We start from the raw sequence: 27249 nt of genomic DNA, 5'->3' as shown, positions 1-27249 counted from the left end.
CAGCCAACTTCGAGGCACAAATTCAAACAAGGGGTGGGGGGAGTAAAGGAGGAATAAAAAAAGGAGGAAAAGAAAAAGACTTTACAGAAAAGAAATACCATTTATTCCACAGTTTACATGCATTACCTCGGATGACAAAGTGATTGAGAATGGAAGCTGTGGAGGTTGAATTTTGCTAGGTTCCAATCCGTGCTGCTTTAGTTAACTGTACCCATTTTAGAAAATTACTTAACCTCTCTGAGCCTCAGTTTTCTCATCTGTAAAATGGGGGCAATGGCAATACTACCTGTTGCATTGCTGTGAGGACTAAAAAGTAAATACATGTAAGGTGTGTGGAACCGTGCCTGACGTATATTAAATGCTCCCTAAATATTAGCTAGTATTGACCTTCATAAGCCTTTGGGAAGTCATTGTTATTATCCCTCTTTTACAAGAGAAACAGAGACTTAGAGAAAGTAAGCTACTTGCCCAAGGCCACACAGCAGGGCTAGATTTTGAGGCCGTATCTGGCTGACCCTGAAGCTTGTGGCCCTAATGGCCACATAGGAGAGAGACTTGGCAGGAAGAGCCCCTGCATGGAGGGTAATGACCACTCTCAAAGGCCCCACAGACAGTTCTGCCGTCTGACTCTCGCAGATGTCTCTGCCTCCTAACCTGCTTTCCCGTCTCCCTATTGGTCACTCCCCTTAGTGGATTTCCACACTCAGGGGAAGAATGACAAGCCCCGTAGTCCCCTCCCTGATGTGGAGTGGTCCTCTACCCTACCCCTCAGAGCTTCCCTGGCACAGAAGCCCCTTCCCCTCTCACAGCTGGCCTCCTTTCAATGAAAGCCACTCATGCCCACCTGTCCTTCCTGGAGCAACCACGGATGCTCCCTAATCATTCCTTCAGACCCTCCGTCTTTCACACGGATCTCCCTCTGCCACCCCAGCTCCCCCCACTATCCCTATCAATGCAGATGGGCCAGGGGCCTTAGCTCCTGCCCGCGGGAGCCATTGCACAGCCCATGGCAGTTTGAAGCGGAATCCCAGGATGAGGAGACCTTCCTCCCACCCCTGAATGGAGAAAATGTGCAGGAAGTCCTCATCAGCAAGGACCCAGGGGCAGGGGCGTGAAGTAGGCGCACTTGGTATAGGCTTTGCGGAAAGGGACAGAGCAGCCACACTCTGCAGTCACCTTTGACAAAAGAGCCTAAGAATCTGGGCCAGATCTTGAAGACAAAGACAAAGTATATGCCAGGCACCGTGCAAAGGGTTTTACATGAATGATCTCGTTTCATCTTCACCACATACTCTATCTTCATCCCCCCTTCACAGCTAAGGAAATTGAGGCTCAGAGAAGCTAAGGTGCTTGTCCAGGCGTGGCTTTAGAGCCATACTCATCAGAATCACCCGTTAACACACAGCTTCCTGGACTCCCCCCCGGAGCTTCTGATTCAGTAGGTCTCAGGCACTAGCATCAGCCGGAGAAGTTTAAGTATCCAAACCCTCAGGCTCCACGCCAGACCTTCTGAATCAGAATCCTTGTTCCAGCACGATCTCCAGATTACTCATGTACATTCAAGTTTGAGTCTGCACACACAGCCCTTGAACTCTGCTAAGACTGCCCAAAGAGAACTGCGGACAGGAGCAGCAGTCTCACTGTCACCTTCCGCTCCCAGCTTGCCGAGCAGCAGAAGGGCACCTGCCTCCCCAGTCTGCAAGCTGCAGCGCCCTTTGTCTGGTGCCCCCATGCAAGGCCCTGCCCACAATCTCCAAAATGTGGCCGCTCACAGTGTTTCTCCTGCTTGTTGCATCGCCAAACAGTAATCACTTCTCAGGGTTTAAATCAGTCACCCCTCCCCCAGGTTAAATTGCTTCTGAGTCTAAAACCTTTTTTTCCTTTTTAAACTACTCAGATAGATTGTAGAGCAGCCTTAGAAAGCAGAGTGCCTCACCCTGGGGAAAGGGGCTGTAGATGTGATGTGCACAGAGTGGGGGAGGTAATGAGATTTTAGACAAACCTTTTGTACTGGGAAACAAACCAGTCTTTAGAGAGGACATGGGCTGGGACAGTGACATAAAAGAGAGTGCTCCACACTCTCCTGTCTCTTTATACAGTCAGGAGCCACATAACGACATTTCAGTCAACAGTGGACCACGTATACGACGCTGGTCCCATAAGATTCGTACCATGCAGCCTAGGTGTGTAGGCTATACCATCCAGGTCTGGGTAAGTACACTCTGTTGTTCGCACAATGACGAAATCACCTAACTACTCATTTCGCAGAACATATCATTAGGTGACACATGACTATAATGCAATGATTTGGAACAATTTTCTCCTAATAACAATAATGACAATAAAATCTTATCTGTAGATTTCTTACCTATGGCTGGGCACTGTGTATAGCACTTTATATGCATTATCTCATTTTATCCTCTTAAAAATATTATGGGGGGGAGGCCAGCCCAGTGGCACAGCAGTTAAGTTTGCATGCTCTGCTTCAGCAGCCCAGGGTTTGCCAGTTCAGATCCTCAGTATGGACCTACACACTGCTTGTCAAGCCATGCTGTGGCAGGCGTCTCCCATATAAAGTAGAGGAAGATGGGCCTGGATGTTAGTTCAGGGCCAGTCTTCCTCAGCAAAAGTAAGAGGAGGATTGACAGCAGATGTTAGCTGAGGGCTAATCTTCCTCAAAATATATATATATATATATATATATATATATATATATTATGAGATAGGTAATCCAGAATTCCTGTCCCATTTTAAAGATAAAGATACCGAGGCTGAAAATAAAGTGTCCGTAGTCACACAGCTGGTAAAAATGAAGGGCAATTCAGGCTGTCTAACTCATAAGTCTACACTATGCCTGATACTGTTCTACTGCTGGGGGCACAGCAGAGAATAAACAGACCCTCTATGTCTTCAGGAAGCTTCCATGCTTGTGGATAATGGGACCCTGATGGTTGGAAAACTTGTCTTGATGCTTGAATCACAGTAAGAATGAAAAGCGATGTCAGTCTGAACTTGAGCTGCAAAAAAGCTAACTGTGTACTCTGAAGAATTTAAATATTCATTATGTAATTAATGCTCTTCAGTCCCACACACACACACAAACAGCCGTTTTTTTAAGAACAGCTTAAGCACTTATCGATTGAGAACTTTTTATAACTCTCAAAATGGAGGCGTCCCATATCTCTACAGGTATTTTAAATGAATTGAATTAATCATAGGCTTAAAAGTCTCTTGCGATCTTCGTTAACTTCCCTGGGTTTAATTAAAACATCTGTGCACTTTTAATTTATCGATTCATCCAACTCATATGTCATGTTTTTAACACACCCCAGCATGCTCTGCATCATTTTTAACCCGATTTCCACTTAACTAAAGCAATTAAATTCACCCCGGATTAATTAAAGCATCCATACTTTCGTGCTTAAGTCAGCGAGTGCTTCTTTCCCCACATGGCTCCTGAATGTCAGAGATCTGACACACCTGATGAGTTTTTTGTCCTTCTGGAAATTCTTCCCTGAATCACTTTCTTGCTTATTAATGTGCCGTTTGACAGAACGGAAATGAGGAAGTTGGTGCACCTGAACTTTGGCGCTCTGAGCCAGAGACTCAGCCCATGTCTGTCAGAGGTGTCCTCTGATCTCCTCTCTTCACAGGGGTCCTGCTGGATCTTGCGTCCCTCTGAGACCAACTAGAGAGTTTGAGTGTTCCAGGCAGGAAGGTGGGGGGCTGTTCATGTCAGAGGCAACCATTGTGATCAGACAGGCTGGCGATCTTTGCGTTTGTGCTTTCATGATGGCTCCTTAGCTCTGCTTTCCAAATTCCTGGCTCTTCCTACACAGACAGTCCTGTATTGCCCTGCCCATTTAATAGGGAGGGGAAACTGAGGCACCAAGGTCAACAGGCTTCTCAGTTGGGCACGGTGAGCCAGGGAGCTATTCAGACAGTGACAAATTATCCCCTGAAAGCTAGTTTGGATGCCTGCCCCCACCAACTGTGTTTGACAGAGCCCATGTCCCCTCAGCCATGGTAGCGTTGGAGTATCAGTCTTTTAGATGGTTTTCCTTTCTGTTTGATAAGCCAAAGATTATTTCTCATTATTATTTTTATCTATACTTATTTATTTCCTAATGAAGCTAAGAATCTCTTCATACTTTTATTGGCATTCATATTTATATTTATATGTCCTTTGCTCAGGCTTTCATTCATTTGTCTCTTTTTATTGATTTGTAAGAACTCTGTGTATTTCAGATATCAAGCTTTTTTGGTAAAATATGTTAAAAAAATATTTCTTCTCAGTGTTGTTCATCCCTCCATTTTATTTAGGGTGTTCTTTGTCATATAGAAGATTTCAATTTTATGTGATCCAATCTGATCTTTCTTCTTTTCCTTCTTGGTTTCTGGAATTTATGTCTTCCTTACATATCTCCCTCCTAAGAAAATAAAATAAGTCATCAATATTTTTTCTAATACTTTTATAGGGCTGTTTTCCTGTTTGGATCATTAATCTACAAATTTATTTGTGAATACAGTGTAGGGTAGAGGTCAAACTTTCTTGTCTACCAAATGGATCGCCAATTGCAGGGACCTAGGGAGAAGTGATACTCACTTTCCTGACGCTGTTCTGCTCAGCCCCAAGCTAAGCCCACAGTCTCGAAAGACAATGGGACATCAGTTTTGGTTTCAAGGACACTGAACTGTGTGTGCCTCGCCTCCGTGACCCAAATATTATATCAACAATTGCTTCAGGAGGATTGAGGCATCTTCATTTCTCCATCCCTTTTTCCCTACCACCTAACCCAGCTGCTAGCACAGATTAGCTTATTCGTAAGCGTTTATTGACTAACTGGGATATAAGGCGACCAGCTGTGAGTACTATTTTGACAATTTACCCAGAGTACTAGGTTCAAGCATTCTCAAGTCTCTTTTCCAAAGGCGTTTTCAATCAGATTTGAGATCATTTTTAAAAGATACATTATTTGAAATCCCCTTGGCACATGTAGGCTAGCCCACAAAGGACTTGGCAGGATGCAGGCATTTTCCGTCTGTCTGTCTGTGTGACTGAGCCTCTTCAACCATCGCTACCTTTTCTCCACGTGTTCTCTCTACTGCAAGCTCCCAGTGGATGAGACTTGTTGTACTTAAAACAGCAGACACGGGGGGCTTGTCGTATTACTTCCCACCGAGTAAATAACACTGATAATTCATCTCATTCCTTACAGAGAACTATAGGGGGAGGAAAAAAAAAAAACTCCAGCTTGATCATTAAAATGAGCTTTACACCATTTAGGTGAATCTAAATTGTGTCATTTTTTTGTCGTCAGCCTGTTAACTTGTCAGTCGTTAGTGGCAGTGGTAATTTATTTTTCTTCTACGCGAGTCTTAGAGCTTCCATTTGCTAGATTTAGTAAAACAGGAATAGTCACTTTGTACAAACATTTTAGTTAATTTTAAATAGAAGCTTGAATGCACAATGTTCTGCTCCTGTAAGTCTTAGGAAGAGGAGAGAGAGACAGGGGCATAAAACAGTCCACACGTGATTCCAGAACTCCCTCGCACCCACAACCAGAGAAGAACGGGGGAAGAAAAAGAGGAGGTCTTGCCATTAGCATTATCTGATACTCTTCTGGTGGTGGTGGTGGTGGTGTGTCCATTTGAGACCCACTGCATTTTTAATTTTGTTAACCCCTGAATCTCCCAGTTTGGAGATTCGGTTTGGAATTTCATGAGGGAACATCTGTTCATTGCAAACCAGGTATCAGCTACTGTTTTGAGTCCTTGCACACATTATCACACTTAGTGTTCCCATCAGCTCTGAGAGACCATTTTTTGAAGGGGAAATTGGGTCTCGGAGAAGTGCAGTAATCTTGCCAAAATCCTACAGCTGGTAAGTGATGGGCCAGGTTTTGAACCCAGGTCTTTCTGGCACCAAAACCCTTGCTCTTCCCACTTCTATTTGATATTACATCCAGGTAGGGTGTAGAGTCAAAATTGTGTGTCCTATAGTGTGTGTATCATTAAAAAAAGTCATGTAGATTTAGTGATAGTAAAAAATATCAGAAGAGTGATTAATACAGGAAGTCCCCACGTCACATCCAACCTCTCAAATGAGGATCAGGCTGAGCCTTACATACTGAGATGCTCTGGGTTGAGTCATGTCTGAGACTGAGTCAGTTTCCCTGAGGGGAAGTGTTCTCCCTGCAGGTCAGCCCAGAGACCACTGGAGGGTGCTCATCTGGCATTTGCAATCTCTTTGCCCCAATGGCAAATGGATTACTAGAGAGCTTCACTCTAACCTGCCTCCCACTTTTTTATGTGACATCAGCCAAACCATCGAGTGCCCTGCTTTCCAGAGAACGTCATAGTGTTTTGCATTTTTTACCACACTCCCAGTGAGCATACAGCAAACATATTGAAGGAAGGCTGCATTTAGAATGTGGAGAACTCTCTGACCTGACTATTCTCCTTTTTTTTTTTTTTGCTAAGTAATTTAAGTAGGTCACACTTTAAATTTGATTTCCTAGGCACTTGGTTTTAAATAAGATCTATTCTTACCTTCTAGACACTCCTATTTTTTTTCCCACCACTTTGAGGTGATGCAGAAGAGAAACGGTTTCAATATGAATAAAGAAAATAATCCTAATTGTATTTTATCAATTGATAAAGACAGTAATTATTTGCTCCTTACTTTCTACTCTCTTCCACCTTTTGGGAGGAAGGAGAGTGCAATGGGAGCCCACTGGTGGTGATTTGATGGAGCTTTCTCTGCCATCCATGACAGCTTGTCCCATATATAACCTTCAGGTCAGAAACAGCCCTGGGAAGTTCCTCTCACTAGATATGTGTAGCCACACTTCTCACTGTCTCCCTATTTCAGTGTGCAAGGGTGGAAGTGGGTAAGAAGTGATGCAAATTCTAGTCTTTCCACCAGGAATTATCTTCAATATCACCTCGATCAGAAATGGCAAGTGAGTTTTCTCTTGAATGCCGACTCTGCCTGCTTGCAAGTCTCAGCCAGGGCACTGAATTGAAGGTGTGGAGGCTCTTTCCAGGCTCAGGGGGACAACATGCCATGATCAATTAATGATCTCTTCGGAGGTGCAGGAAGGAAGACTAGTAGTTCATGTGCACACATTTGCCATCCCTGACCTGGCGCTTAGCACAAGTCTCATGGGGAACTGACATGGGACAGATTGACTTCAAAGCCCTCTCAAAACTTCGAGAAAGCCCATTAGTTCTCACGCTAGTTCTTATTTCCACAGTCCCTAATTTGAATCTTGGGGATCCTGAGTTCAAAGCTCTGTCCTCTACTCTCTCTTAGACAATCAGCATGAGTAGCAACTCTATATGGATCTCTGCTTCAATATCCTGGAAATAGAAAGATGCTCCTTACATTTAGAGAGAACTCATCTAAATTTAATATGTAGCTTCGATGTTCTCACTTTTGAACTTTCTTCTCCTCTGGTAGATTCATGAGGATAAGAATTCTCCTTGGAATTGTATGTGTCCCCAGTAGTTTTACGCTGATACGATTGTAAGGCATGTTTGTGGGGAACAGCCCCTCAATTATATGTGGAGATCTTTTTGTTTCAGGTCAGTTTACAATTAGAGTAAAACATGCACTTCCCCAGAAAAAGGCATTGCATGTGCAACATGAGGTCCACTCCAGACGTTGTTCTTTCCGCATCTTTCATAGATAGCTGTTTGGAGCTTGCCCATACCCCCACCACATCGGAATCCCTGAATATCAGGAACATAGGAGAAGTATTCACTTACGCCAACATTGGTAAATGCAGCACTGGAAGGAAAGCAACAATGATATACATGGTCCTGTCCTTGAGCAGTTTACTACCCGTGTCTTTGGAAAATTAGACAATCAGAGAAGGAAAGTTAATTACCTTGTAAAAACTGAATAGAAACATGATGAGCGGGGATTGGTAAGGTGGGGTGGGGCCATTGACTAGGGAGTGATCCAATAGATATGTAACCACTTCGTGGGACGGGGAGACCATTTGGGTTGTACGCACACGTGCACGTGGAACCTGTGCCTTCTAAATCGCAGGTAAACCAGAAGTCGGTGAAGCATCTCTGTTGATCATTTCTGAAGGTCTCTGAATGCCAGTTCCATAGCCTGGAGCCATATCCTCATTTTAGGCCCACCTTAGAAGCCAGGTTGGAAATTTAGGTTCTTTACAAACGGATTCTGGAGTGAAAACTCCAGAGCCTGAAGGCAACCACTGAAGTCCCACTCTTGATGATCTCTAAGAGGGCAGAATTGGGACAATTGAGGCCAAACTGGTGAAAACTATTGGTAATCTCATACCAGATATCCCCACTGATTTTCAGCCTTCTTCCTGTCAAGAGATGCAAGAGAGTCCCAGCTGAGACACCAGCTGCTAGAGATTTCATGTCTTCGGCCTGCCCTCCTGCTTCCTGCTTTTTTTTAATAGAGCAGGCATATTTAATCTTTCTACTTTATTACACAACTTATGCTTTGGGGTAGGCAGAATTATTTCTTTGTGGTCTAAATAGGGAAACTGAGGCACTGAGAGATTAAGTTTCTCAACTATGGCCCATCCCTCTCCCTTTTTAATGAACATAAACTCATTAGAAACAGGAGTCAACTAATCTGAGGGTAAAATAGTGAGAAAATGTGTTGTGATCCCCAATACCAACAGTGACAACAACATGCAAGTCCAGGTAGCTTGACTAAGGGCACAGCTTAGGGGTGGACCAACCTGTTTTCCAGTGGGGCTCCCACACCTGTGAACTTTGTGACTTCGGCAAAGTAATTTCACCAGTCTGAGCCTCATCTGTAAAATGGGGTCATGATTCTAGCCTCCACCTCATTGAGTGATTATGATGATGAAGTAATAAATTGCACATAAAGCATCCTGTGCCATGCCAGGCACATAATAAGCATTCAATTGGTGGTAACTGCTGTTATTAGCAACATTTTCATTGCTGTAGTTAATGTTTGTTTGAAAATGGCTCTACACCTCCATGGCTGAAGTCTCTAGCCTAGAACATTGCAAGCAAAGCTGAAACGCCAGGCAGGCTCTGTCTCCTTAGAGTGACACAGCCCTTCTGAGACTGGCGCTCCTGACCTGGTGCTCTGTCTCTGGTTTTTGCAGCTGCCTGCCCGGTCCTATGCAGCGGGAATGGACAGTACTCTAAAGGGACATGCCAGTGCTACAGCGGCTGGAAAGGCGCCGAGTGTGATGTGCCCATGAATCAGTGCATCGATCCTTCCTGCGGGGGCCACGGCTCCTGCATTGATGGCAACTGTGTCTGCTCCGCTGGCTACAAAGGCGAGCACTGTGAGGAAGGTAAGCGCCTCTGCGGGGCCAGGAGGGGCAGCGGTGGAGGCAGGAGGCTTTGCAGGCACAGATCTTCTAGAGCTTTGCTAATGAGCCCAGTCGTCCGCTCCTCCACATTTTGCAAAGGAAACTTCAACATTTTGCACAGAAAACTTCAAACCCCTTGGCTTTGATGGACTTCTTAAGCTGTAGAAAACAGAAGGCTGGTGGAGTGGCTCTGGAAGGAAGGTTTTGTTTTACCCTTCCTTATGGAAATTAGCTCCTTTTCTCTTTCTCCTTTGTTTTTCTCTTTCAATGCTCCCTCTGCCTTTGTCTGGCTGGCTGGCCTCACTTTCCCCTCCACCTCCCCCACCCCTCCTTGGTGCTCCTGCTTTTCCTTTTTCTTTCTTCCCCTTCCCCTTTCTTCCCTCCTGCTTTATTTAAAGTCCTCTGACTTGGAAATTACTAAAGCTATCCAGAAAAAAGAAACAAGAATCCTTAATCCCCCTGTCTTCCCCAAAGCTGTTTTTTCTCTCTTCCTGGTAATCTAAGGCCCATGTATGTCTGTGTAAATATTTCAGCAACAATTAATATCAATAGAGAGGAGTCAGGCTTGAAAGACTGTAGGTATCCATGTCTCTTAGCGACACCACGTAGGGCAAATTTTCATGGTTACCTACAATCCCACAGAATTAGAGGAGAGTGAGTGTGCCGCAAGTGGGCTGGGATTTGATGAATCCAGAGGGCTCACTATAGCACGCACTGAAGTGGCCTCCAGCACGCATGGGTAAAAGTCAGGGGGTGTAAGAAACTGAATCCAATCTGATAAAACATGATCAGAGATTAGGTTTGGAGATTAGGAGAGGGGGGCATGGGGAAGGAAGTACAGGAATAGGGAGAAAGGCTCGGAAACCAGCTCTAACTAGTCCTAGTCACTCTGGTTAGTTCTTTCAGAAGAGAAATTACCAAAGTGTTGGGACCAAGTTGTGGTACCTATAAGGCAAGGGAACTCAGCCAAGCTGCCTGTCAGCCTTTCCCCTCTGTATTTGCCCTTCCAGGTATCTCATTGCCCATCTATTGTTTCTCCTCACATAAAGAATCAACCCCAGTTGGTAGGAAGGTAAGAACAGAGGTCTTCTCAGCCTCTGGCCTGCTCCCCAACCTTTGAGTTGGCTCAGTTATTGTCTTGCAGATGAGCACCTTTTCTCTAAGACCATTTCCCAGTGAAACTTCCCCATTCAACTCCAAAAGCCCTTTTCCTTCCCATGTTCCTAGTGGGAAAATAACTGTCAAGTCACCCAAAAAGCTAAGGGAAAAAGCGAAGCCCACTGCGTAGTCCGTGTGAGACAGCTTGAGATGACCGCTGAGGATGTCCCCATAGAAAAGATCGCGTTGTGTGCCATATGCCTGTGTTCTCGCTCAGCTTTTCACTGCCAAAATGATAAGGAGGGAACTTAGGTACAATAAAGTTCTCAGATGCTAGTGGTTCCGTTCTCCCATTTCATTAACTTACGGATCTCTTAGGTTCTATGCAAAATAACCAGTCGTTACAGCCCTCACCACAAAGCAATGACAGTGGCTTATCCTTAGATACACACACAAAAGCTCCTGTTCTGAAATCTCCCATTTCGTAGTTTTTAGAACTATGGCTACCAAGAGTCAGCTTCCATGACATTATTCTTCTAAGATTTTCCAATATATCAGTGTTAATGCCCTTTATGGGGCTCAGAAGTCTGACCTCCAGATCATCACTTGCTCCACTGTATATGTATTTTTTCCTCTATTATAAAAAGTAGCCTCCTTCCATATGCATCATAAAAGCAAACTGGTAGTCTGGATGGAGGAAATACTGATTTAATAACCCTGCTTGAAAGGTTAAAGTTCTTAAAGATAAATGGATTGCAGGAGGCAAAGCTGCATTCACTGAAAACATGGGAGAGGCCAATAATACGACAAGAAAGGTTAAAACGACCTTTTGCATACATCATTTGGAGAGTGCTAGAGCAATGACATTGCCCAACTTAGAATTTTTTCCCTCCAGTAAAGATTGTGCATATGGGTATGAGTGGAATTTCAAGTGATTTCTCGACTTTCTTACTCTCCCAACTCATCTGATTTAAATGTTCAGAAGGAATTAAGCATCCAAAAAGACAAGGAAGCCACGTGGATCATTATGAAAGGATGAAATCTCCTCTATTGATTTCTGCTACCCAAAAAGAGGGAACCGAGGTGATTCATATGCTGTTTGCAAAAGCATACGGAATCAGAAAGTCTGGATCAGCACTTTTCCTTCGATTTAGCTTTTTTATTTCTGATATTCATCATAGTCATAACATTCAAACAATTCACCTGAAATGGCCATGGCAACGAAATCAATAGTTGCCATCCTCCATTTTTGCTGCATAAACATTGTTGTACTATTAACAAATTTGCACAAGAAAATGAAAGGACGTATTCGTGAGGTTTCATTCAATGATGTCTGGGGAGGGGGAAGATGATGAGAGAGATTGACATATTAGTTGTCAGCCATGTTTTCATGTCAGTTTCATGGGTGAGTCATTTTTCAATGACATTTAACTTCATAAATGTAATTCATGGTTCTTCAGGGGTTTATAGTACATATTGTTTGTAAAACTCCTTGACCTCCTTTTTTATCCTTAGGGATAGAAATTGCATTCACAACCTTTTTTTGTCAAACCTACAGGGGGCCCAAGACTAAATGAGTTCTAATGATTTCAGCTGCCATGGGCCTGGTGTTGTCAGGCACATGGTACTTAGCTGGTAAAGGCCACTGTCCCCCTTTTAAATATAACACTGTTTCTATTTATAAAGTTTCGTAAAATGCCATAGTCTCTCCTGCCTGCTAAAGACTCTAAGGACTTGGCCACGAGACCATCTTATGAAATTGGAACCAAATTTAAAATTCATAGTGAAACTGCTCTTCTTAAAGTCTGAATTTAGTTATTCCATCCGCTGCGGTAATTATATAGCACAGAGGGCATATTTACTGGTATCACTGACCAGAGAAAGGGTTAGCTCATATTTTCAGATACAATAAATGGTTCTTTTGATGACATTCCGGTCCTGGGCTAATAAATCTCAGTAGATTTTTCCTCCTCCCTTCATACTATCATTTAAGATAGAGAAGAGAAAGCTAATCTATTTAGAAGACAAATGCCATGTTCCTTTTTTTTTTTGTATATTGCTTTTTATTTCATCCTTTTAAGAAAAAGATTATGATACCGTTTTTGAATTTTTTGAAAGCTCCTAGCTGTTGGCCCCTCACCAAACGTTTTAAATGGCTAATTATAGATGAGAGTAATTTTTGAGGCGCATAGCACACGACATATTTTTGTGTATATTTTGATTTTGCTATATTAGAAATGAGGACAGAGTAAAAAACTAGAACTTCAGGATTTTCTTTTATTAGAAGAATATGGACAAGATTGATTCTGAATGAATTAGTTCATATTTTGCAGATCCCAAATTGCACAGCGTTCTTCCCAAAAGCAAGAAGTTGTTAGCACTGTTTCTCTCTCTCGTCAGTCTTTCACACTGGAAATTTGTCCCATTAATGACAAATGCTCTCAGCTAAGTCTGTCATTACATTCTTCTTGAACACCTACTGCATTCCCTTCACTGTGCTAATCGTGAGCCACCAAAGGCGTTACACAACCTCTTTGCAAATATCTTCTATGTGTTTGAACCTTCAGTTCATTTACATCCAGATGTGCTCACCATCCTAAATGGAGCAAACCTGAAGGTATCAGAAAGGCTTCATCGCATCAGAAGTTACGGTCCCCAAGACAATGAGTTCAACATTAAAGTGATTGTAACTAAAGCAAGTAACATCTTCAAAAACATCTCCGACTAATAATAATTCAGCAAAATTCTCCTTTCTGAGAGTGTATTTCTGATTTGAAAAGAAAAAAGTCAACGGCAGCTTCTGTTTCCCCATGGTTCAAATAGCTTTATAAAGATATTCTATAAAGAATATCTTCCTGAGAATATCCAAATGGGATCCTGAGAAACATCTCTTAACACTGAAAATTCTTATTTTTGCCTCAAGGGAGAGATGCTGTTTGAAACTTCATGGAATATTGTGATTTCTAATAAATCCAAATTCCTCTAGTCTCATGTCCCCCAGAACTAAATATTTTGTGGCAGGGAAAATCTAAATAATGTCATATTTAGAGCCAATGTCTCAATTTTGAAAGATACCATTATTTTGTGTCCCATAAGAAAGAAAAAGTAAGATACTACACTACACAAAGCTGGGACCCCAAGGAATTACCATCTCAGTATCATGCTAAACTATTTAGAGGCCAAAAATCTTGCATATTTCAATCTTGGCATTGGACAAGGAGAGAAACCAAAATGTTCTCCGAGAATTTGAACTACAAGATGGCACGTATACACACGAGGGACTGAATTACACTATCAATGTGATCCAAAAATCCTCAAGAAAAGAATTTGAAGTGGTCTCAAGCTGGCTGTGCCCCCAGACAATGGCAGAAGCAAACGCTTTAAGCTAGGCCAACAGGCCTGATTTCTAAGCTGTTAAAATGGGGGAAACGTATGTCTTAGTCAAATAAGTTGATAAGACCTCCTTATTTCTCTCATCCGCAAGGCAACATCAGAGCCCTCTGCAAGACTACCATTCTCCATTCAAACCCCACAGAGTGCAGAGTCTTCTTCTCCAAGTGCCATTGCCTCATTCTCTGGAAATATCTAAGGAACTGGTCTTCCTCTAAAAAGCCCTGTTAATCATCCCCTTGGCTGTCTGGATGTCCAAAGACTGGGGTCACATTCTCACGCAAAGTCTTTTCCTCAAGAACTGGCCTATGTAACTCATTCCTCTCCTCCCTTTGAGTTGATTCTAGAGTAATAATCTTCAAGTTAACCCCTGGATATATATCCCCTCTGATTATTAAGATGGCCAAACAATCAGACCATAAACTTGGCAAGAACAACAATGGCCAGAATCTGACCATGACTCATCCAATCGACTGTCTGCTGGAAGGTTAATGCCACAGCCAAAGAGACTCACCTATCCAGTCCACTCATGATTACCTGTGGAAAGGTTACCCCCTGTGGATCATTTCCACATCCAACTTCACCTCTTCTATCCTGCACATTTACTAACTCCTTCAGTAGATGTATGTTGAGAGAATGAAAATTAATTTTAGACTTAGGAAAGTGACTCATTTATGAGTCTCATCGTTTTGGGTTTTTTTTTTTTTAATCTTTTGTTACCTTCCGAAGTCAAGTATTAGTGAAGTGAGAATGAGTCTCTTTACTTTTCTGTCTGATAGTGAGGGGTAATTGGGTTTGGCAATACTCATAGAGACATCATCAGTATTCATATTCCAGTCTCAGAGCTCTGATATGGTTTAATTAAGGTACTAATGTTTATAAGTACAGGGTTCTCAAGGTTGAAAGACACACCTCTGTGTCTGATTCTTCCCAATTCTGCTTGAGAAATCTCCTCTTTTCTCTTGCATTCTCTTCAAGTCTGAGATTTGGTGGTTTGATAAGAAGTCTTTAATTCTTTGCAGGTGTTCTTCAAGGGACCACATAGGTATGACCTTGTCCGCTCCATTTGCTTGCAAGTGAATAGGAATTGGTGAATCACTGGTCAGTTCAGCTGTAAGTTAATGTCTCGTGGCCCAGCCCCCAAGAGTGATCAATACTTCTCCTCTTTGCTTTTTTCAGTTGATTGCTTGGATCCTACCTGTTCCAGCCATGGGGTCTGTGTCAATGGAGAATGCCTTTGCAGCCCTGGCTGGGGGGGTCTAAACTGTGAGCTGGCAAGGGTCCAGTGCCCAGACCAGTGCAGTGGGCATGGCACATACCTCCCGGACACGGGCCTCTGCAGCTGCGATCCCAACTGGATGGGTCCCGACTGCTCCGTTGGTAAGCCAAGAGGTTTTCTCCTCACTTTCCCCAACACTCGTGCCTTCTGTTCCTTCCATGAGCCCAAATGGATGGGAATCTACTCGTCACACTTAGCTTGGGATAAAGAGACCGGTCAGTTGCGTAGTGCCTCTCTTACTCTCTTCTCCTCAGTTGTGAAGTCTGTGATCCTTGAGAAACAAAAAAACACCACATAGGTTCTCGTGCCTTGTTGGTTCCATCACCGCAAATGGATGAGGAGCCCAGAAGGGATGCTTCCATTTGCATTATGGGTTTTCTTATGTATACTCCCTAAAGGTACCAGAAAACAAAACAGAGCGATTAAGTCCTAGACAAACTGAATGGAATGTCCTATCAAACAGAAAAGAGTCTCCCTCAGGCTGCCGTGTGAACATGTTATAAAGCTCTGCAGTACTCTAGTGACAGGAAAATAATGAATCTGCGCTGTACACTTTATTTTCCTAAAATTAAGAGTATGTGTCTTACCTCCTGAGTGACCTTAAAATAGAAGAGTTCAACAGTTCAAGCCAGTCCCAACCTTCCAGAGCATGGTGCTGTTCGCACTGACACACAAGTGCCTATCTAAGCAAGCGATCATCATTCCGCCCCCTTCCTCTGGGTAGTGAGACAGCTGTCAGATTGCCATGGCAATCAGGAAGGGAATATATGTGAAGCTTTGCCTACAATGGGAAAGAAATGAATATTTCATTTCAAAAAAGAAAAAAAGAAGAGTCAGTTAAAATGGGCTATTTTGGGATGTCTTCTCAGCCCGCTCGACTCTGGCTTCAACTCTGATGCTGGTGTCCAGGCCAAACTCTGCAGAGGGCGGAGGGAGGGGGAGCCCTAGAGACAAGGCCCCACTGTGCTGCTGACATGCTGTGTGACTTTGAGCGAGTCACTGACCCTCCTGGTCTGGTTTCTCCTCCCCTGGCGTGACAAGCCGGGTCTCCCTCAATAGTCTGTTGTAAGGATGAATGTCTGGCACGTGCTTGTCCTCGAGTGAGAGGTCTGGAACGCCAGAGAGTGCATATCTGTCTGTCTGTCTCCTCCCCAACCACAAAAGACTTTGAGCTCCTTTGAGAAAGAGGCTGTGTAAATGCAGCACAGTTACAGCGGTCATCATTGCCACCAAGGTGCTGATCTGGGTAACGAGTTGGTCTCCAAGGGGGAAAAATCCCAGCTGGCTAGGGAGTCAGGATCCACAGATATCTTTTCATGTGGGTACCTCCCGGGTAGCTTTGCCAAACCAGATGGCCACTATCTGACCTCCTCCTGGGATGGTCTCAAGCTCTAGAACATTGGTTCTCACGCGCTAGTGCACATCGAAACCCCCTGGAGGACTTTTAAAGCCAAATTGCTGAGCCCCACTCTCAGAATTCCTAGTTCAGGAGGTCCAACCAAGGCACAAGAATTTGCATTTCTAACAAGTTCCTAGGTGATGGTAATGCTGCTGGTCCTGGGATCCCGCCGTGAGAATCACTGCTCTAGAAAATACTCAACAATGAATTAATACCCAGCCAGTGGAGAGACAGGCCTCCCAAGATGATATACCTGCTGGGCCTTGGGGCCCGCTCCAGGGACCTGGGCCATGCGTGTGGTCTGGCCTCCAGTGAAGGGTTTCTCCAGCTGTGGTGTTGAGCTGTAATCATTGTTTTTCTTCCAGAAGTGTGTTCAGTAGACTGTGGCACTCATGGCGTCTGCATCGGGGGAGCCTGCCGCTGTGAAGAGGGTTGGACAGGCGCAGCTTGTGACCAGCGCGTGTGCCACCCCCGCTGCATTGAGCACGGGACCTGTAAAGATGGCAAATGTGAATGCCGAGAGGGCTGGAATGGTGAACACTGCACCATTGGTAGGCAAACGGCAGGCACCGAAACAGGCACATATTGCTTTATTTTCATAAATCGTAGATCTATAGTGATGGTCGTGCACTGCAACTGGCTGTTCCCTCAGGGACACGAGTGCTCTCCAACATTCCTGCTGCCTCTACAAATCTCCGAGGGGATAGGGAAGGGAAAAGCAAGGTCCCAAATTGGAAAAGGCTTTCCCTTCTTTCCAGAGGTCCACACTGGGAGGAAAGCGACTGGACCAGATAAGAAAATCCATCCAAATTTCTGATCTTGGGGAGGGAGAAATGCACATGCATGGGAAATTGTCAGGGCTTGGAAGTTTCAAGCACCCAAATGACTATGGTCTGCAAGTTTCCCTTTTTTGAATACTCTCCCAGCTGGCTGGATCACTGGATCCCTGTTTGCTGGCAACAATTGAACTCACTTATCTAGACCAGCTTAGATGTAAGCAGGACTCCCAGGTTTCCTGGGTAGCCAGGTACCACTGTAGTAGGTCGAGAGTCCTCTTTCTGTCCCAAGACAAGGCTTTGTCCTTGGGCTCCCAACCCTCCCCATCGCAACAACAATCGTTACATGTGTCCTCCTCTGGTCCCATTTCATTCTCACTCAGCCACCTCTTTATAGAAGCTTCTTGACCAAGAATGTTTCTTAAAAGGTCATTTTCTTTGTTGAGAAGTAATAGTTCTCAAGTTTCTTCGGTTTTGTTTGTTTTTTGTCATTATTGTGGTTTGGGGTAGGACGATGCCATATTGAATGTATCCAATTATCCCTTTACTTGAGGAAATGGGAGCCAATGCTCTCTGGTTTCCCACATCTCTCAGGCAGTTGGAATTACCAAGTTGTCAACTTGAGCATCATTTTACCTCCAGTCTTTGCGTTTGTTGTTTAATTAAGGCAAGTCTAGGATTGGATTCATTTCATGCCAAGCTGGCTAATCTAATTGCTTGCGTGGAAACCCTCAGAGAAGTTTCCAACCAAACTCCTGAGTTGTCCCCTTGAAGTTATTTTTTTTTCTAGACATCAAGTTGGAGACCCTCCCCTCTGTCTTAGCCCAAAACCCCAGTCATAGATCAGCCACCTGGAGAGAGAGATGAAGTTAGGAGCTTGTCCAGGGCTGACTCCTGAGATCAGACTCAGTTTCCCATGCTGTCCATTTCGGTGATTAAGCAGAGATGAAGTGCACTCTGCACTAGATTTCCCCCAGTTCCATCTAATTGGGCATCGAGGGGCAGCGTGCAATCCAGGCCATGAACATAGCACAGGGACCCTGCTGGGACAGCCTGTTGGCAGTGAATTGTTTTTGCAATTTCTCAATGATGCTCCAGATCCTGCTCCCCCTGCAGCCGCTTTCATCTCCAGTTCCCTGCAGAGTCTGGGGGATAGTTCAGAAGACTTTCAAGGGAAGAATGTGCACAGCCCACTACCAAGACAGTTCAAAATTCTTACAATAGCTTCCACTCTTCAGAGGCGTTCTGCCTGATGTACTTTTGCATGCCCAGTACAAGAGACTTTCCCCTACCCGCATTCTTCCATTGCCCCCAACCCCACCCCCCAAAAAAGCTCTTGCCAACCAATAACCTTGAGGTAGAAAATCCTACTTTCTCTCAATTCACACAGTCCAGCTTCCCTCCCCTTTGCTCTCCCCTTCCCACATCTGCCGAGGGTTTAGTGCCCCCACAGTGATGCCTGCTGGCTCTCTCCTACCTACAACCTGTCTTTACTCTGAGAATAACTCACAGGAGGGCAATTCAGATGAGTTAGAGCAGAGTTTGGAAAACTATGGCTGGTGGGGGGGCCAAATCTGGCCTGCTGCCTGTTTTTCTAAGGCTTGTGAGCAAAGAATCGTTTTTACATTTATTAAGGCTTGAAAAAAATCAAAAGAAAAATATTTCCTGACGAAATTATACGAAATTTAAATTTCAGTGTCCTGTCAAAAAAAGTGTTATTAGTGTCCAGCCACACCCATTCGTCGTCGTATTGTCAGCTTCCATGTTGCTTCTTGGCATTGAGCAATTGTAAAAGAGACTTCACAGCCCACAAAGCTGTTTGTTATCTGGCCCTTTACAGAAAAAATTCGCTGACCCCTGAACTAGAGAGTTGTGTAAGTGTTGATGGAGAGAGAGGAGAAAAAGGAGACAGATCAACGTTCAAATTAGGAAAAGGACCCCAGTTGTGGCTTGAAGGATATCGGGGCCAAGAAAAAGGGAGAAGGTCCAGATATCACCGAGTGGAAGTGGAGAGAAAACAGTAGTTGAGTTGAGTTGGAGTGTCTCTGGGGCTTTGAAAATGAGATGGGAAGATGATAACTTTAGTCTCAGAAAATGGTAAGGATGTGGCCAGCAGGAAAAAATGGAGTTGTTTCATTCTAGCCAGCCCTTTGGGTGAGATGAAACGGAAAAAGGTGTTCCTGCTACTTGAAGCGTTTGGTTCAAGTTTCACATCTTCGTGTGCTAACGTACATGAGTTCTTGAGAGACATAAAGAAAGTCCACATTTTTATGCCAAGGAAAGCTCCCACAATGAGAAAGTGGTGGTCCAGGAAAGTCTTTTGTTCAGAATTATAATCTCTCATGATTTGATGAGTTTGCTCTTCATGAATTATAAAGATCTTTATCACCAAAGTCTTTTCTTGTGAGAAATTAGGGCTCTGTGTTTCTAGTAGGATAGGGGCTATCTCCTCACTGTTATGTTCTCTGGGGTTCACTCAAAAAAAAGGCAAACATATGTTAGTTGGTGAGATTTGCTATTCAGAATCTAGAGCTGTTCGGACACGCATAATTGCGTCTTTGCTTTTCAACCTCTGGCCCCAGAGCTATTTCATGGAGTTTTAGTCTTTTATTTTGAGCAGACACTCCTGTCAATTCATTTTAAGTCAATGCCACAATTTACAAGCCCAGAATCAGTCCTCCTCCTCGGGGACACTGCCAGTCAGAAGGGAAAGAGAGAGTCTTCGGGCCTTTCCAAGCAGAGCCTCAAATGCTATATTTTGAAAATAGAAAATAAATAGGAATGAAATGACACCTAGTCTGCAAACAATGTGCTGGGAAATTTGGGGTAAGGCAGGGCCTGGTGGTTAGTGTTGGGGTGGTTGGGTTGTCTGTGGTCTATTTTCAAAAGGTCACAGTGAGGCCATTTTCTTAGGGTCATTGCAAGTAGTCAACCGAACAATTTACATCAGCACTTATGGATCATATTTATTTTGCTGAAGGAAGCAAGAAGAAGGCTGGGGGAAAAGGATGAGGATAAAAATACAGACTTCTAAAAATCAAGTAGAATCACCAGGATCTATCCATGGCCAAATGCATTTCTGGAATTTTTCAACCAAATTATTATTTTTTTTATGTTTGGAAATTTAGTACATATTGCTAAAGATTTAAACATAGGGTATAACATTTCAATGTTAACTGTTAGAGTAAATTTATTGGTAGGCTAGATTCTTCCAAGCAATAATTCTTATATTACTTCTTTCTAACGTGTTAAATATAAGGTATGCCTAAAACCTACAGAATTGCATAGATAAGAAATATACTTTGAATCCAAATCAAGCACAATTCATGTATATCTTTGGAATATATTAGTATTATTTGGATAGACTGCAGTTTACTCTTATGAATAAATCAGAAGGCACATTGTGTGGTTAGAATAGTTTTATTCTTTAAACATAATCCTACAATGGGTTGTTGTTCCTATCCCCCCCTGCCCCCGCTACCACCACCACCTTATTAATACTGAGGATTTAACTTCAGAAAGCCATCCAAAGGCTGTAACAGCAGGGCATAAAGGAACCATAGAATAGGTCAAAAATCACTATGAACCATAGTAAACTCAGATAAACATCTCTTATATTAAGAGGAAATGGAATAGATGTTAACATGTTTTGCGAGCAGAATAGTTAGGCAAAGTACAGAGAGAATGCAAAGAGGGAAGCTAAATGCTAATTGAGGATTGCTGCTATTATCTCCTGAATGGGGGCTGGCTAGACATCCACTCTGAATAATACAAACTAACACACCCACAGAATAAATCCACCAACACTAGGTAGTGACCCTAGGTGAACTGTTTGATATCTGGGTAGTGAGCAACATCTGTAATGGTTATTCCAATTTGTTTGTTTTGTCAATGTGGTCCTGACCTCCAACTGCATTTCAGAATCATAAGGACTCAATTCCTAGGACTATGTGGGGCTGAGTGACCTGCCCATGTGCCACAAGTCAGAATAGTTTTCTTTTCCATCTATCGCATTGGGGCCCTTCTATTTTTCCTCTTTAATTGGTTGGGGAAAGAAATAGGTTCTTGTAATGTTAATAAGGAAAATGAATCTTTACCCAAGGTAAAACCAGCCATGCGACAATCTGATGTGCTGATTAAGTGATTGTCATCAGAAGTAGACAGGGTCACAGTCCAAGAGGGAGAGAGCTTCAGAACTACAGGGAACAGGATGGGAAGAAAGTGACTGTCAAAATTAACCAACTTCAGACTGAGTAAAGCTGCTTCTGCATCTTATTCCAGCTTCATTCTAAGTCATGGAAACTTTTTTTCTTGTACCTATTATCCTTGAACATTGGAGCTTTCATGACTCTACAATGAGACCAAGTTGAGATGAAATTAGCCACTGTGAATCCATCCTTACCACCGGGTCTGTGGAAGCAGCTAATTCTCTGATTGGTTAAATTAACCTATTCCTCTGGGGGCTCTTATTGGAACCCATCCCAGGAGCTCCATCTTTTCTGAAGTGAAAACCTGAAGTGATGGCCTTTCTCTGTTAAAGGTTATGAACGAACTTTTAGGGGAGTGTAAAAGATGTTCCACTGCTGATTTTCTTCCCCATAATTTGGCCAGAATATGGGCCTTCTCACTGAAGATCAGGAATCGATACATACCCAGAAGTTCTCTTTGAGTCTGAGTCAGGCAGTCTGCCCAGGTTTCCTACCCAAACCCAGAACAAGGTCTGGAAGGTAGAAGTTACAGGAACCTGTTTTCACCTCACTGCAAAAAGTACAGTGAAATGAAAGGAAAAGACTGCCTTACAAGTAATGAGATTCTCATCACTGGAAGTGCTCACTTTCTTGGCCTAGATATTGAAAAGGGGCTTTCAGCATCAGTTGGAAGGTAGACTCAATAGACACAAAGCTTGACCTAATTGTATGGCCCAACCATTCTATAGTTTAAGTGGAGACATTTTTATATTGCTTTCTATGTGATTTGGTAATATCTGTCCATATAAGGAGAAACGATCAAAAAAAAAGAAGAAGAAGAAGAAGGGAAGAAGTCTTGGTGTTCCAGTTCTGTGGGGAGACAGTGACTTGGAGCATTCATTGTTTCAGAGGGTCCCCCTTAATATTTCAGAGGGTCCTATTGACGTACTAGCTTGTGGCCCACAGTGACAGGATAGGCTCACCAAGTAAATGGCTTGATACAAGGTGTTACTGACTTCACAAGAGCAAATAACTAAAAACAGTTTGGAACTCTTGGAGCAGAAACCCATGGCATGAGAGTTAGCATGAGGAAGCTTCCAGACTCAAAAGAAAAGAAAACATGTAAAAGTAAGAGCTATTGGAAAAATGGGATGTACTGCTCTGGTTTATATAGTTAAGTACTCAGTTCCTGGAGCTTTTACAGAGAGTCAACATTCCTTCCAAGTCTGTGATTTTCAGACCCCACAATGTGCATTCAAGACTTTACATTAAAGGAAAGGGGAATGCAAAGAGGGCCCTAGGGAGCTGAGCTCCTTTAGACATTCATAATGGACATTTTCTCATCACTTGCTATCTGATTCATCGCAGTGTCATGACAAATAGATAACAGAGGACAGGGAGATCCATGTTCTAGGCTTGACTCTGCCACAAACATTCTGGGTGCCCTTAGGAAAGACACCCAACCTTCCTGGCCTCAGTTTCCCGCTGTGGCAAATGAGGGGGTTGGAACACGTAACTGCTTTCCAGAATGTGGTCCCCAGACATGAGATGCTTCTTGTTGGTATACAAATATATTTCATTGAATAGTTACGTAGGGCTTTTAAAAATAAGTATTAAGAAAAATATAACTAGCTTATCAAACTCATGGTTATACCGGTATTATTGCTTAGGGATGTGGTGAAAGTAGGTAGCGATGTTAGACCTGAGTAAACTTAAAGAAAAATATTAGGTAAATAACAGTGCCGATGTTGCAAATATCACAAATGCAATATGTGATTGACTGAGTTTAGAACACACGTGGATGAGATAATCTCTAAGGACCTGAGCATCTCCAGAATTTTATTGCTTTTGATGCAAAATCATATGAATGGGCCATTCTAACACAATCAAACCTTTCTCTCTTTTGTAAGGGTCAGGGAGGGTTTCAGGCAGCCTCCCTTAAAATGCACTTCACATTAAAGGGATAGATGCGGCAGTGTCGGCCCAGCTGATGAAGTGTTGTTGAATTGTTGAGGATAGTCAGTGGTGCTTTTCTGTTAGTTCGTCTCTCTATCTGCTCATCTTAGCTTCTACGTAAATCTGGTTTACCTAGGGAATCTTTTTGTGCATTGAAAAACTTCCTTACATAGTCTGAATAATCAGACTCTACTTTATCCATTTATATTTGTGTTCATTAATAAAAAGAGATGGTGTTAAAGTAGAAGTTCATTGATCTATATCCACTTCACTTGGATTCAGGGAAATGCTAGCATGATGATGACATGTTTAAGACACAAGCTTTTGTGTTAGTCTAACTCCCGTCTGCCTCAGTTTCTTTGTCTGTAAAGTGGGAATACTAAATATTACCTGCCTCATTGGGTTATACATAAAGTACTTGGCACAGTGCCTACCATAAAGTAAGAGCCAAATAAACGTGAGCTAATATCACCACCATCATCATCATGCCCCATCATCACAAGCATTATCTAGTACCAGTGGTAAGATAAATTAAAAGGCAAGGGAGGATTATCAAAATAAACTTCTCGTTAAGACATTTTTGATACCGTCAACCTCCCTTTCACATATCTGGTTCCAGTCTATCAAGCAGTTAGTAGCATGTCAAAAGTAACACCTACCTGCTATCCATTTCCCAAGCAAAGGTTCTGTAACTTGCATCTGCTTCTTACAGAAAAACGTAAACTGCCTCTCTCACCTGGAATTGAACCTGTTTATTTTACCAAACAGCCTAGTTATACATGGAATCAAATATCTGAATATCTTTATGTTAATCGAGCCTTATTGTGAAATTGGGGTTTCCTACTTTCAACCAAAGTCTCTCAAACTAGACCTCTTGGACATATTCGGAGGAGCCAAGAGCTCTATGAGAATTTGTTTTTAATTCTTGGTTTCATTTTTATAATAAATACAGTTCAAAAGAAAACACTTTTCCCTTGAAGTATTCAGTTTGGAATTCTGTTATTATTGAGTGGAATAAAACTTCAATTCTTTTAAGCCAGTGTTTCTCAAGCCAGGGACCACAGACATATTCTTGAGGAGTTTGGAAGGACACTGTTCTCCTTTAGGAAGGAACTTGGCATTTCTCAGGTTGGGGGATGCTGCCAGGTCAGTGTCTCTTAGAAAAGCTTGTCCCAGTCTTGCCTTTTCTTACTCCTTCTCCTGCCTCATGAGTCCAGGTTGCAAGGTTTTATCGCATAGGCTTATATATCAAGGAATAACCCAGGAAGCTCAACTTTGAGTTGAGTAGCATACATGCCTTTTGAAGAATCAAGACTCACTGATTGTCCCTATTCAGCCCAATAAACTTCATAATTACCCTCATTCCTCCCCCGCTGCAATCGCTTGACTCCTTGGAGCATGACCCATGGGTAACATCTGGGGATTCTCTGCAATTCCTTGGCTCATCTCCTGGGTTGTCAGGAGCCACACAGAGTATCCCAGATGTTCATGTAAGAAACAGATTTTGCATTTTCTCCCAAGTTGCCTGCCTAATGGGGTTCAATCTTATACCAACCCACTTCTTTCATTGCACTCTATTTCACAAGCTCTTTTTAAAAGGCTTGCCTTTATTGCCGTTAGAAAATAGGGTACCATTGTTTTTTAAAACCTGCCAGTCAAAGTCAAGGTTTATTGCTTTCCTCTCCAGACTTTTCATTATGCATTTCTGTGCATCATTATAATCAGACCCACAGAAGGCCACCATATCATTGACCACCTCTGAGCTTTTCCCTTCTTGAGTAATAAAGAAAGAAACCACAGAAAATAGCAGTGAGGAGAAAGTATTTCATTATAAACATTCTCAGGATAATTAGAATGGATTAAATTACTCGAGAAAATGCATTTAGTTAATCTTTCCTCTAATTAAAAAAGTATCCCCAGTTTTAAGTAAAGTGTTTGTTTTTAAAAACATATTTTCATTGTAATCAGTAAGGTGGAGGCCTGTTTGGCCCCCATTGATAAGATGCAGTGTCTGCAGAGTGATTAAAAACTACCGACCAGTGTTTTTATTATTAAGATCCTTAAGGAGCCTGCCCCGTCTTTTCCCATAGCTTTCACCATGACATTCTCCACAAAGAACCTCATCCCGTGATCCATGGTGGTGTTACTCTCTATCTGTTTCCAGATTGTTGAAGATGTGGTTGGCTCCTCTTGGTCAACAAGCGTCAAGTGAGGAGATTAATTTATCAGAGGTTTATACACTTTTCCAAGTGAGCTGGGATAAAACTTAAAACGAAACTGGTAGGTGACACAAGACATTCATAAAATATGTCAGGAACACAGTCTATAGCCCTTCATGAGTTCTATTCCAAGACTGATAGAACCCAAATTGCCCCAAGCCCTATAAATCTGTCTCACAAATAAGGAATCATTTACCTCATCTCTCCAATTTCATGGCTCATCCCAATTCTTACCCTAAACACTTCCGGAACTTTCTAAAGGTGTCTCACATGCTCATGTTTAGCCTATTCAGATTCTTCAAGCTCAGTCCCCTCATTGAGGACTGCTGCCTACAAAATTCACTTCAGGAGAACCCTACAGTACTTCCCCTACTCCTAGGGTCCACGCTAGGGGTGTGCCAGGCCCTCAGCACCCACTCTACTAAAGTCCTGCTGTGTATACAGTGAGGGAGGGAATGCCATAATCCCTCACACTGGGGAACTTTATCAGCTGGTTCCTCATTCCCTGGAGAAAACGGCCCTTCATTTTTTGCCTGTAGCCCTCTCCCATACATCCAGGTTTTGTCCCAGGCCTGGGCTGCAGAACAGACATCACAAGGTCCTTTCTATTTCCTCACCTCCCCTCACCCTCAGACACCCTCCATAGACCCAAGGGTAGTGAGGGGGGTGGTGCTCACAAGTTCTTCAGACACAGCCAGGCTCTGAATCCCAATTCAGACTCAGTTAGGACCCCTATCATCTTCACAGCCAGCTCTTCAAGAAAATATCCTCATTCCTCCTCATTTAGGTTATGAGTTGCTTCCATTTTCAGCCAGCTCAACTGCAAGTAAGAGACAGAAAGCCTCACAGAGTCGCTGTCCAGGAGGAATTAAAATTACTAAGAATCCTGGTCCACAGATTTCAAGTTTAGCTGCAGCAGCACCAGGTCAAATTAGAGAAGAAGTTGGTCGGAGTTTGGCCCAGAGGGGTCATCTGTCTAAAGCAGTAAGCAGAGCGATGGGCACTGATAAGTGGGAATTACATTTCTTTACTTTTGAAATTATGCTTTAACTTCAAGAGGGATTGCCAGACAGCCCTGTCTAGTTGTCTAGAAACAATGCCAGGGGGTGGGGGCTACCAAACATTATAAAATAACCACCTCAGTAGCACAGAGGAAACGTTTGTACCTGGTTTTATTCCAACAAGTTAGCGAGCTGTCCGTCACTGGCCATGAGACTGCATCCGAAACACACTCTCCTTAATGACACAAAACTCAAAGCCGTGGCTTCTGCTTTGCAGAGAGCATCCTGGCAACAGCCAGTGAGATTGTTTCTCTGCCTTAGGTGTATGTGAGCCCAGGATGCCCAGATGTCACCAATGATAGCAATTCTAGTGAATAGGAAGAGAGATTGAAGATATTAGAGGCAGTAAGAGAAACTAGCTTTTTCCTATTAATCCAGGGAATGCAGGCAGCTCGAGTTGTGTCCCTTAAGCATATTGCTATCAACTTCTCACCATAGTTTGAATATAAACTGATTTAACTTTTTATTTCCATTTAATGGGACCAAGAAAGATCTGCATCCATTCATTTACAGACCTGCTCTCCCGGGGTCTGATACAGA

General features: G+C 43.1%; 1 protein-coding gene across 23 annotated transcripts in view; it reads left to right on the top strand.

Annotated features, from left to right (window-relative positions):
- Positions 1 to 27249, top strand: part of TENM2 (teneurin transmembrane protein 2) — a 1162025-nt gene that overhangs the window by 1011697 nt on the left and 123079 nt on the right. For 10 of the 23 annotated variants that reach the window (XM_070569063.1, XM_070569062.1, XM_070569067.1 and 7 more), the window contains 3 exons: positions 9132 to 9326; positions 15012 to 15212; positions 16876 to 17088. In XM_070569063.1, coding sequence (XP_070425164.1) covers positions 9132 to 9326; positions 15012 to 15212; positions 16876 to 17088 — 609 coding nt within the window. The remainder of the gene's footprint in view (positions 1 to 9131; positions 9327 to 15011; positions 15213 to 16875; positions 17089 to 27249) is intronic. The other 13 variants (XM_070569064.1, XM_070569068.1, XM_070569081.1 and 10 more) reach the window with 2 other exon arrangements.

This window comes from Equus przewalskii, chromosome 13, assembly GCF_037783145.1.
Source record: "Equus przewalskii isolate Varuska chromosome 13, EquPr2, whole genome shotgun sequence".
NCBI classification, from domain to species: Eukaryota; Metazoa; Chordata; class Mammalia; order Perissodactyla; family Equidae; genus Equus; species Equus przewalskii.
Note: the sequence above shows the minus strand (reverse complement) of the source record. Positions and strands in the feature narration are given on the sequence as shown.